The following is a 13,209-nucleotide window of genomic DNA, read 5'->3' on the forward strand; positions in this document are numbered from 1 at the left end:
GTGGGCTCACAAGTAATAGATCCCATGCAGTGGTGTCAGCAGCAAGCCACATATTCTGATCAAGTTCCTGATGGGAAGGCCTGTGGATGCAGGTGCCTTATAATAGTGTGAGGAGGTGGGACTGGAGGAGAGGACTGGTATTTCCTGGAGTGTAACTTCATAAAAGCCTTCCTATTCAAGACAGTCTAAATGTGTCTATCTTCTGTGTTCTCATCCTGGACCCTTATAAAGGCTAAGGAATGGAGCATGATTCTTGCTGTTTTTAGTTGTAACTAAAAGTTCTGATAGTGTTTATGGATCTTCAATATGAAAATAGAATTAAAGACCAGCCAAGTGCACAGCTTACTCCAAAATAGGATATCAAATCCTCATCCAAGCAGGATGCACTTTTACTGTAAGTGATCCTCTATCCGATGCCGGCACTTCCCTGTGTTTCAGAATCAGCCATGTTTGTGCCTGGAACGAACAGTCCATGAATAGAGTCATCAAAGGGAGGGGGGTACAGCTATAAATTAATAGGTTTTCAGATAAAAAACACACAAAATAATAATCAAAATAGTGTATATTATAACTTAAAGTAAGATTCACATAAAAAATAGCAAACTATAATTAATGCTTTTTTTACCTTCTTAGGAAAAGGACCTTAAAAAATTCTGGACATTAAGACATTAATTGCATTTCTTATATTTAATTTCCACATTTCACATTTGCTACCCATAATTTCACCAGGATCTATTGCACCTGTCCTTTACACAGTTTATTAGCCTCTGATTATTGAGCATTTGGAATATGGCTAGTCAAAGTTGAGATGTGTTTATAAATGTAAAATATACCAGAATTTGGACACTTGGTATGAAAAAAGGAATGTAATAACTTGTAAAATCACATTTTGAATATATTAGATTATATAAATTTCCAAAATTAATTTCATTAAAAAATCTTTTAAAATGTGGCTACATTAAAATAAAAAATTACATGTGGCTCACATTAATTATACTTTTACTGGACAGTACTGGGCATTTGAAACATTTGAAAACAAGGTGGCTATAGCTTTAACTTACCAGTATCTTATATACTCACTATCTGCTTTTGAAAATAGGAATTGCAAAGTAAAAATAACAATCTGGCTACTTTTGTGCATGCTTTAGGGTTTAATTTTTTTAATGAACATATATTACTTTTTAAATAGTAGAAAGTAAAAATGTTATATTCTATCATCTTAGAGTTACAAAAAAAGAATTGGCATTTAAGACATGAAGCATAGAACAATTAATCAAATCCCCCTATTACCTGTGAAATACATTTTTCACCTGTATCAGGTGAAAGAAAATGAGGTAGGAGTGGACATCTGGGAGACTACAAGATAGTTCACTGGCTGCTTGTACAAAGTTACAATTCTTGGCCAAATGACAGCAGAAGCTCTCCTGCTCAGGTGACAGTCGATGTGGTTGTGCTCACATGCCTGTGTTTCCATGGGAAAGAGGGGCTGTTTTTCTGGCACCAAGGATGAGTCAATGATGGCAGAGTATGTGCAATTTTCTTTTCTTTTCATGTCTAGCATATGAGTGAGAACTTTTACTACAAAATTCACTAACTCTAATCACCTGACATAAATCACCTGCCCATAAATTATTTAAAATGTGACTGGTTAATGCTTTTCAGTAAAATACACCATAATGTTTTTTTTTCCCCTTATTGGTTAAGGGCAATTTATTCTGAAACATTGCTTTTATGTTGCTTGTTTTCTGGCAACATATTGGAGCAGCTGTTTTCAAAAGCCGCCTCTGACAGAGGCGCAATCCCAGCCATCGTGCACCTCCAGGCCTTGCCAGGAGGTCATGTGGAGTGTGCATTCCTAGTAATACTCTGGTGCATTCACGTCATTTGCAAGAGCAACTGGCACAACCACCCCTTGTCGGTGCAGCTCTCGGAGAACATCTAATATTGAGTCTAATTCTGTGCGGAACTTGTCCAGCTCACGATTCTTCAACTGTGCAAGTCTTTTCCACTTCTCAATTTCTTTGTTTTGCTCAGTTTCTACCACTTGGTGCGTCTGCTGTATTATCTGTAAATAGAAAAATTCCATATTACTGTTACAGTTCATAGTGGGGGTGAAGAACCTTTAATGACCTCAAAGAGCTGAAGTGGGACAATGCCGACAATGGTGACCTGGAAGGAGAAGGACGGGGAACCCTACCAAACGAGTTCCGTTGTGTCAATAAACAGGTGTGCAGGTGAAGCAGATAAGACGGAAATTCTGATAGGGAATTTTACAGTCCTTTTCTTGTAAGCTGTGAATGATGAGTACCATTTAAAGCAACAGAAAACCTTGGTATGAATCCAAACATTCCCAAAATGCCGTTCCTCATTAGAACAGCATTTGAGATGCAATAAGGACAGTTTTAATATACAATGCATGTCATTGCATTCATTAACAGAACTGAAAATAATGATAAAAGCACACACATGCAGCATCTATCACGTGCAAGGCTTGGTTTTTAACATTTTATCCATGTTAACTCATTTAATTCTGACAACCTGGGGGATACGTTCTGAGAAAGGAATTGTTAGGCAAATGTGTTATTGTGCAAACATCAGAGTGCTTGTACACAAACCTAGATGTTGCAGCTTACTACATACTTAGGCTGTATATAATCTTGTGGAACCACCATAGTATATGTGGTCTGTCACTGACTGAAATGTCACTATGCAGAGCATGACTGTCCTGTAAAAAAATGCCAATGGAATTTTCATATGGATGGCAATGATTCTACAGATTGCTTTGGAAATTTTAACAAGTATGCCCTGCTTTTCAAAAGTTTGCATTATGCCACTTCATGTTTATGATAGACCTATATTAGTACCTGTTTTTGCTAACCAAAAGAAATGTCAATATTTTCACCTTTATTAAAAAAAAGGCAAAAAGAGAAAATAGCATTCAGTGGTTGTTTAGCAGCAAGCTGTTGATAGAGACAGCCTGCACCCCAAACAGCAAGTGTGGAACTTCTTTTACTCTATGTTAGCATTATTTTAGGTTTTATGCGACACTTGGGTAGGTTATTTTGGGGGTCTGAGAATGCTAAAAAAATCTTTACATATAAATTAATGGTAACGGCTTCTTTTTCATGTCATTTCTGCTTATGAAAGTTTTCATGGGACGTACTCCCTTCGGAGAATGGGGGAAACCTGCATTAATTCTTCCAATAAATACAAAGGAATACAGAATACCTCCCTTGGATAGATGACCAAATATTTCATTGCTTGTTTTTGATGCTACTATACACAGGATTGTTTTCTTTTTTTTTTTTCTTTTTTTTTTTTTTTTAAACCAACAGCTTTATTGAAAAATGAGGACAGCTGAGCCCCTCACCCCCACGGTCCTGGCAGCATCAGCCTCAGGTTTGGGGCATCCGGGCATCCTGCAGTACCCAGGATTGTTTTCTTTCTCAGACAATTTGTTATTAGTATGTAGAAATACTACTGATTTTTGTATACAGATATTTTTATTCTGCACCTTCACTGAATTTGTTGACTAACTGAGTTTGGAGGTGGAGTCTTCAGGATTTCTCTATGTAAGATCATGTCACCTGCAAATAGAGTCAATTTTACTTCTTCCTTTCCAATTCTGATGCTTTTTCTTTCTTTTTTTCTTGCCTGACTGCTTGGGCTAGGAATTCTAGTACTGTGTTGCATAGCAGTGGTGAGAGAGCAGTTGTCTTGTTCCAGATCTTGGAAGAAAAACTTTCAACTTTTTACCACTGAGCACTGTTAGCTGTGAACTTGTCATATATGGCCTTTATTATGCTGAGGTATTTTCCTTCTGTACTTAAGAATTTTTGTCATGAATGAAAGTTGAATTTTGTCAAATACTTTTTTTTGCATCTGTTGGGATGATTATGATTTTTATTTTGCATTCTATTAATATGATGCACCACATTTATGGATTCATATGTGCTGAACCATTCTTACATGCCAGGGATGAATCCCACTTGATCCTGGTGTATGACAATTTTAATGTGCTGTTTAATCTGGCTTGCTATTTTTTTTTAAAGAATTTTTGCATCTATAATCATTACAAATAGTTGCATACAGTTTTCTTGTCTTACAGTATTCTTATCTTGCTTTATCTACCAGTATTTTTGAAAAATTTGAGGAATGGCATTAATTTGTGTTTAATAGTTTGCTGGGCTCTCTCTCTCCTCCTTCCTCTCTCTTTTATTCCTCTATCTTAAAAAAATTGTTTTGTGGAATTCACTAGTGAAGCCATATGGTCCTGGGCTTTTCTTTGTCAAGAGATTTTTGATTATTGGCTGACTCTCCTTGCTAGCAACTAGTGTGTTCAAATCTTCTATTTGTTAATGATTCACTCTTGGTAGTTTGTATATTTTTAGGAACTTATCCATTTCTTCTAGTCTGTCCAATTTGTTGAGGTATAAAGTCATACCTCTTTTAACTGTGATTCACAGATATTAGCAATTTTTATAAACTGAAGGGAACATACCTTACCAACAAAAAGATTATGACTAGCTTTACTGCCGGACTCCCTTTCTTGCAGTGGTCTGGAACCAAACTCAGTGTCTCTGAGGTATACATGTTCACAGTAGTCTCCTATGATCACTTGTATTGTTGTGGTATCAGTGGTAGTATCTCCTCTTTTCTGAATTTCCAATTTTGAATGTTCTTTTTTTCTTGCTTATAGTTTTGTCAATTTTGTTTATGATTTCAAAGAATCAATGCTTAGTTTTGTTAAACTTTCCTATTGTTTTCCTAATCTATATTTCATTTATTACTGCTCTGATCTTTATTTGCTTCCCTCTGCTAAATTTGGGCTTAGTCTTTTTCTAGTTCCCTGCGATGTAAAGTTAGGTTGTTTGAGATCTTTTTTTCTTGATCTATGCATTTATCCCTATAACCTTCCCTCTTAGAATAGTTTTTGATGCACTTTATAAGTTGTGTTTTAATTTTCTTTTGTCTCAAGATATGTTTTTATTTTCCTTTTAATATCATCTAAATTGGTTATTTAGAAGTGTTAATTTCCATGTATTTGTAATTTTTTTCAGCTTTCTTCCTATTGATTTCTAGTTTCATATATCACTGTGGTCTGAAAAGATACTGGCTATAACTTCAATCTTCCTAGATTTGCTATGACTTTCATGGAAACAATGATTTATTTGTCTAACATGATCTATCCTAGAAAAAGTACCTTGTGTGATGGGAAAGAATGTGTACTCTGCTGTTTTGAAGGAAATGCACTGTGTATATCTGCTAGGTACATTTTATTTATAGTTAGTTCTAAGGCTGCTATTTCTTCATTGATCCCCGCCCCCATCATGATCTGTCCATTGTTTAAAGGGAAATATTAAAGTCCCTTACAACTACTCTACTGCTGTTATTTTTCTATTTAGTTCTGTTATAATGTTTGTTTTATATATTTGGGTGTGCTGATGTTGGGTGGCTAAATATTTACAATTGTTATATTTTGATGGATTGACCTCTATCATTTTTTGTGTCTTTTGTTTTTAGCTTAAAATCCATTTTGTCTAATATAACCATAGCTAGCCAGTCTGGCTTTCTTTTGGTTAACATTTGCTTGAAATGTTTTTTCCCATCCCTTCACTCTTACTTTATCTGTGTCTTTCAAGCAAGCAAGCTCTTACATGCATTGGATTGGCCAAAACGTCTGTCCAGACTTTTCCACAAAATAAAAGACACTTTTCATTTTCACCCGTAACTTTATTGATTTGGATATTTTGAGTATGTCAGCAATCTCCTGCTATTGGTTTCTAGCGGGTAGAGGCCAAAGTGTTGCTAAACATCTTCCAATGTATAAGCCCTACAACAAAGAACTATTTGGTTAAAATGTCAATCGTACCAAGAAACTTTGCATAGCACTTTTGACATGTTTGATGAGTCACAGCACCTTCTCCATACCCCACACAAATCTTTTTCTGCATTTCGGTTATAATTTTACCATTGTTAAAATAAAGCATAACATGCCAAAAATGTTGCATATTTTCTTCCATCTTCAAATGGCTGCACAAAAATTCACCAATTTTGATGTGTTTTTTTTTTAAATGCATATGACAGCTGTCACAATACAATCTAACAAAATTGTTTCAAGTGAAGTTAAAGGAAACTAAGCACTACTACAGCCATCTTACCAAAAACACTAAACTTTTTGGCCAGCCCAATAGTATATTGTTTGGATCTTGTTTTTTACCCATTCAAGAATTCTATGGTTTTGAATGGAGAAGTTAGTCCATTTAAATTTAAAGTAGTTATTGGTTGATAAGGACTTACAATTGAGATTTTGTTGTTTTCTGATCCTATGTTCCTTGCTTTTTACCTTTTGTACTCATCTTTTATTACTTGATGAGTTTTAACAGCCCTGTGCTTTGACTTTTACCATAATCTTTTGTGTAAGCACTACAGGCTTTTCCTTTGTGATTACCATGAGTCTTACATAAACTGAGATGTACTTAAAATGTCCTGTTTTAAATTGATAACAACTTAAACTTGATAGCATACCTAAACCTTATACTTTTATTTCTTCTACCCCCAATTTTAGGTTATTGATATTACAGTTCACATATTTTTATTTTGTGTATCCAAAACCAAATTAATGCAGTTATAGTTATTTTTAGTAAGTTTTTTTAATTTTTAAACTTGACTTGTAAGTGAATAATGCACCATTACAATATTAGAGAATCTGACTTTGACTGTATATTTACCATTACTAATAAGTTTACACTTGCAGTAGTATGTTCTTATGATGTTAATTATCATCCTCTTATTTTCACTTGATGAATTCTCTTTAGAACTTGTATGGCAGGTCTCTGATTTTGGGGGGAAGGTCTTTATTCTTTGTTTCTAAAGGACAGTTTGCCAGGTACAGTATTATAGATTGGCAGTCTTTCAATATTTTGAATATATCACCTCATTGTCTCCTGACCTCCAAAGTTTCTATTGAGAACTATGATCACAGTCTTATGGAAATTCCCACATATGTAAGAGGTTGCTTTTCTCTTGCTGTTTACAAAATTCTATTTGTCTTTGATTTCTTAAAACTTCTTAATGAGAATTGACATATAACATTGTATTAATTTGAGGTATTCAACATAATTTGGTGTTTGTATATACTGTAAAATTATCACCAAATAAATCTAGTTAACATAGTCACAAAACTTATTTTTCTTGTTGCTTGAAACTGAAATATTAAAAAAATGTTCAATTACAGTTGACATACAGTGTTATTTTAGTTTCAGGTGTACAACAGTGATCAGACATTTATATAACCCAAGAAGTGATTGGCCTAATAATACCCATCTGACACCATACATAGTTATTGCCAATAGGCCCCACATTGTACTTTACAACCCCATGGCTGTTTTTATAACCAGCACTTTGCATTTTTTAATCCTTCCGTTTTCACTCAACCCCCTAATCCTCTTCCTATCAACTTATTCTCTGTATCCATGAGTTTGTTTGTTTTGTTGGTTCATTTATTTTGTTTTTTATTTCAGATTCCATGAACAAGTGAAATCCTATGGTATTTGCTTTCTCTGACTTATTTAATGTCTCAAATGGCAAGATTCAATGTTTTTATAGCTGACCAATATAATATCTACTATATATCATATGATGCATATCATTCACACATATATACACACACACACATATATAAAAATAAATATACATCTATAAATCACTTCTTTATCCATTCCTCCACTGATGGACCCTTCATTTGCTTTCATATCTTGACTATTGCAAATAATCTGCAATGAACATAGGGGTGCACATATCTTTTTAAATTAGTGTTTTGACTTTTTTTGCATAAATACCCAGAAATGAAGTTACCCTTCCTAATGGTCTTCCTAATTTAGCCTTTTAATCTTTGTACTAACTTTATAGTTGGTCGATTCAATGCTTTTAAGTGTCTGCCTTTGTCAATGAGAATTTTTTTCTCTTCTACATTTTCAATCTTTTCTGCTTAAAGAAGTCCCTTTAGCATTTCTGTCAATACTGGTTTAGTGCTGATAAACTCTGTTAGCTTTTTCTTGTCTGGGAAACTCTATTTCTCCTTCCACTCTAAATGATAGCCTTGCTGGGTAAAGTAATCTTGGTTGTAAGTTTTACTTTTCATCATTTTAAATATTTTGTGCTAATGCCTTTGGCCTACAGTTTGTTGAAAAACCAGATGACAGTCTTATGGGAGTTCCCTTGTATAAAATTAACTGTTTTTCTCTTGCTACTTTTAAAATTCTTTTTTTTTTACCTTTGGGATTTAAATTATGATGCACCTTGGTGTAGGCCTCTTTGGGTTCACCTATTTGTAATTCTCTGTGCTTCCTGGAATTGTATTTCTATTTCTGTGGCCTAGTTAGGTGTTTTAGGTCATTATTTCTTCAAATAAATTTTCAATCCCTTGCTTTCTCTTCTTCTTCTGGTACCCCTATGATGCTAATATTGCTGTATCTGATGTTGTCCCAGAGGTCCCTTAAACTATCCACACTTAAAAAAAAAAGATTTTATTTATTTTTAGAGAGAGGAGAGAGAAGGGGAGAGAAACATCAATGTGTGGTTGCCTTTCGCACACCCCCTACTGGGGACCTGGCCTGCAACCCAGGCATGTGCTCTGACTGGGAATTGAACTGGCAACCCTTTGGTTCCCAGGCCAGTGCTCAATCCACTGAGCCACACCAGCCAGGGCTGGTTTTTTATACAATAACATTGTCATCTGCAAATAGTAACAGTTTTACTTCTTTCTTTCTAATTTGGATGCTTCCTTCTCTTGCCTAATTGTTCTAGCTAAGACTTCCAATACTATGTTGAATAAATGTGGTATGAGTAGGCATTCTTCTTTTATTTATGATCTGGAAAAAAGGCTTTCGGCTTTCACTATTGAGTACTGTGGGCTTCTAATATGTGAGCTGTATTGTATTGGGGTACATGCCGTTCAAAACCCATTTCTTGAGAGTTTTACAATGAAAAGTTGAATTTTGTCAAATTTTCTGCATTTACTGAAATAATCATGTGATTTTTAATCTTTGATTTGCTAATGTGGTGCATCACATGAATGATTTGCATTCCTTGAATAATCATGTTTGTGATCCTTTTAATGTAGTGTTGAATTTGGTTTCCTAATAGTTTGTTGAGGATTTCTCCATCTATGTTTAGTGGGAGAAACTGTTCTGTATGTTCTCTTCTCATAGCATCCTTGCCTGGTTTTGGCATTGGGTAATGCTACTCTTGTAAAGGAGTTTGCAAGAGTTTGGTATTCATTCTTTAAATGACTTGCAGAATTGATCCGTGAAGCCATCTGGTCCTGGATGTTAAAATGTTTTTGATTACTGATGTAATGTCCTTACTAGTAGTTGGTGTGCTCAAATTTTGAATTTCTTCATGATTGTCTTAGTAGGTTGTATGTTTCTAGGAATTGATCCATTTCTTCTAGGTTGTCTATTTATTGGCATACAACTAATTGTTCTTAATAGTGTCTTATGATCATTTGTACTTGGTATCCACAGTAACAACTCTCCTTTCATTTCTGATTTCATGTATTTTATTTAGTCCTCTTTTCTTGGTGAGTCTAGCTAAAGGACTGTTAATTTTATCTTTCCAAAGAAACCAACATTGTCTCATTGACCTTTGCTATTGTCTTTTTAGTCTCTACCTCACTTATTTCCACCCTGATATTTGTTATTTCCTTCCGTCTACCAACTTTGTGCTTCATTTGTTCTTCTCTTCCTACTTCCTTGGGGTGTAAAGTTAGGTTGTTTATTCAAGACCTTGTTTCTTAAAAATGCCTTGTAGGCATTTATTGCTATAAAATTATCTCTTACAAATGATTTTGCTGCATCTTGTAAGGTTTAGTATGTTATTTTCATTTTCATTTGTCTCAATATATTTTTTAAAAATTTCTTTTTATTTGTCCTTTGATGCATTAGGGTTTAGAAACGTGGTTTAATTTCACATATTTGTGAATTTTCCTGTTTTCTTCTTGCAAATGATTTCTGGTTTCATATAATTGTGGCTGGGAAAAACGTTTAATATGATTTCAGTCGTCTTAACCTGTGGAGGTCACAGTAAAAAAAAATTACAGCTTAGGGTGTGTGTATCCAAGAGACACATGTACATGTTATGACCAAACTGATGGCTTAAACATCATGGCTTAACACTAGTCATGTACAAACATGCAGCAGTCATGACCTTGAACTTATACACCTGATATATGTAACAATATTTAAGAGTTTGTATCTCTCAAGTCAGCTATGACCTCCTGCTGGGTTAACTTTATTAAGACTTCTTTTGTAGGTATATGATCCATCCTGGACAATGTTCCATGTGTGCTTAGGAAGAATGTGTATTCAGCTGCTTTTGCATGGAATGTCCTATGTATGTTAAGTCCATGAGGTTTAATGTGCTTTTTTAAGATCAGTGTTTCCTTATTGATTTTCTGCCAGGATGATCTATCCACTGCTGAAAGTGAGGTATTAAAGTCCTCTACCATTATTGTATAGATTCTTCCTTTAGGCTTGTTCATACTTGCTTCATATAGGGTCCAGCAGAGGTAAGGCCTGCTAGAGTGCAGTTGGTAGAGTAACAATATGGGTGCGGTTGGTAGAGTAACAATATGAGTGCGGGGGTAGAGTAACAATATGGTTGGTAGAGTAACAATATGGGTGTAGTTTTTGGGGGTTTTTTTAAAGATTTTTTTAAGGCTTTATTTATTTATTTTTTTAGAGAGGGAAGGGAGGGAGAAAGAGAGAGAAACATCAATGTGCAGTTGCTGGGGGTCATGGCCTGCAACTCAGGCATGTACCCTGACTGGGAATCGAACCTGTGATACTTTGGTTCACAGCCCATGCTCAATCCACTGAGCTATGCCAGCCAGGGCAATTTATAGTTTTTAATTTGAACATTTCACTTCAAGTGTCATATGATATGCTGAAGTGTGATATTGTTATGTTACAGAATTACATGCTTATGATTTTGTAATAAAAGAGGGGCTGGACCCTGTATATTTAGGTGCTCCTGTCATGGGTTTTATATCTTCTTACTGTTAATGTTATATCTTCTTAGTGGACTGACCCCTTTTTAATTATGTATTAGCCTTCTTTGTCTCTTATTACAGTCTTTACTGTACAGTCTTATTTTGTCTGATATAATTGTAGTTATCAAAGCTTTCTTTTGGTTTCCATTTGCAAGGAGTATCTTTTTCCTTCCCTTCACTTTTAGTCTATCTGTGTCCTTACTACTGAAATGAGTCTCTAGTAGTCAGAATATAGATGGGTCTTAAAAAACAAAATCCATTCAGCCACTCTGTCATTTGGTGGGAGATTTTAGTCGTTTTACATTTAAAGTAATTTTAAGTATGTACTCATTGCCATTAAAAATATTTACTAGGTGTTTTGTAGTTCTCTGCTCCTTTCTTTTCTCTTCATGTGTGATTTTACTATTTTCTTAGTGGTATGCTTAGATTTCTTTCTATCTTTTGTGTATCTACTGTAAGTTTTTGCCTTGTGGCTGCCATAAAGATTACTTACATAAGAAAATTTATATTTTTAAGCCTATTTTAAGCTATAACAACTTAAATTTGAATGCATTCTAAAACTCTACATTTTCCCTCCCCTGTTTTGTTTTTGATGTCACAATTTACATCTTTCTATCCTGTGTATCCCTAAAGAAACTTTTATAGTTGTATTTTGACTCCCTTTGCCTTTTAGCCTTCATACTATCTTTATATGATTAACACACCACTTTTACAATGTTAAATTATTTTGTATATTACCAGGTATTACCTTTACCAGTGAGATTTAATCTTTTATACATGTATGTTTTCCTGTTACCAATTAGCACCCTTTTGCTTCAGCTTAAACAATGTCCCTTTAACATTTCTTGTAAGGCTAGTGTAGTGGTGATTAACTCTTTTAATTTTTGTTTATCTGGAAAACTCATTTCTCTTTCCATTGTGAACAAAAGTTTTGTTGGGTATTCTGGTTAGTTGTTTCTTCATTTCAGTACTTTTTAAAAAATTAGCATTTTAAATTATGGTTGACATACAATATATGAATTTCAGGTATATACCATAGTGATTCAGCATTTAAATACCTTATGAAGTGATCATCACAATGTAGTAATCATCTGTCACCACATATTGTTATCACAGTATTACTGAATATATAGTAGCATTGTATATTACATTCCTGTGACTTACTTTATAATTGAAAGTTTTTACTTCTTAATTCCTTTCACACTTTCTGCCTGTACTTTTGTGCCATTTCCTTCTGGACTGAAAAGTTTCTGCTGATGGTATTATAAAGGTTTCCTCAATGTCTTTAGTTTCTGAAGATTTAATTTCAATGTGTCTTGGTGTGGGTTTCTTTGGGTGTTTTTTTTGTGGAGCACTCAGCATCCTGAATCTGGATGCTATATCCTTCTCCAGGCTATGAAAGTTTTCAGCCATTACTCTTTAAGTTTTCTGTCCCTTTTCCTTTTTCTCTGGGACCCCTATAATGCAAACATTGGTCTGTTTGATGGTGTTCCATAAGTCCCGTAAGCTACCTCCACTATTTGTTTTTTTCCCCCCTTTCTGATTGGATTATCTTCACTGCCCTGTCTTTGAATTCACTGATCATCTTTTCTGCTTCATGAACACCTCGAAATATTTTTCAGTACAGTTATTGTATTCTTTAGTTCTGTGACTTTTACTTGGTACTTTCTTATAATTTCTACTTCTTGATTGAAGTTCTCACTCTGTTCATTCATTCTTGTTCCAAGCTTGGCGAATATCTTTATGACCATTATTTTAAACCTTTTAACAGGTTAATCACTTTGTTTCATGAAGCTCTTTTTCTGAGGCTTTACCTTGTTCTTTCTTTTGGAATATATTTTATCATTTCTTCATTTTTCTTGACTCTCCGTGTTCGTTTCCATACATTAGATAAAAGAGCCATCTCTTCCAGTCTTGAAGAAGGGAGTCACACAGGAGATGAGCATGTTTGCTCAACTTTGCCTTACTTGTCAGAGAGCTCTCCTTGTCTCTCTACTTACCCTCTTCCACCCTGCAGTGTGCACACTGAGGAAAGGCCACCTATAAGCCAGGATGAGAGTTCTCACCAGAAAATGAATTAGCTGGAGTTTGATCTTAGAATTCTAGCCTCCAGAATTGTGAGAAATTTAATCTGTTTTTTAAGCCTCTGAGTTTAT

At 34.6% G+C, this 13,209-nt stretch overlaps 1 protein-coding gene across 4 annotated transcripts in view; it reads right to left on the bottom strand.

The window, feature by feature from the left end:
* Window positions 1-1,689: 1,689 nt before the first annotated feature.
* CEP162 (centrosomal protein 162) overlaps window positions 1,690-13,209 on the bottom strand; it is a 75,109-nt gene continuing 63,589 nt past the window's right edge. For all 4 annotated transcript variants that reach the window (XM_028509877.1, XM_036024434.1, XM_036024432.1 and 1 more), the window contains one exon: window positions 1,690-2,065. In XM_028509877.1, the coding sequence (XP_028365678.1) occupies window positions 1,856-2,065 (210 nt within the window). In that variant the 3' untranslated portion in view covers window positions 1,690-1,855. The remainder of the gene's footprint in view (window positions 2,066-13,209) is intronic.

Source organism: Phyllostomus discolor, chromosome 4, assembly GCF_004126475.2.
Source record: "Phyllostomus discolor isolate MPI-MPIP mPhyDis1 chromosome 4, mPhyDis1.pri.v3, whole genome shotgun sequence".
NCBI classification, from domain to species: domain Eukaryota; kingdom Metazoa; phylum Chordata; class Mammalia; order Chiroptera; family Phyllostomidae; genus Phyllostomus; species Phyllostomus discolor.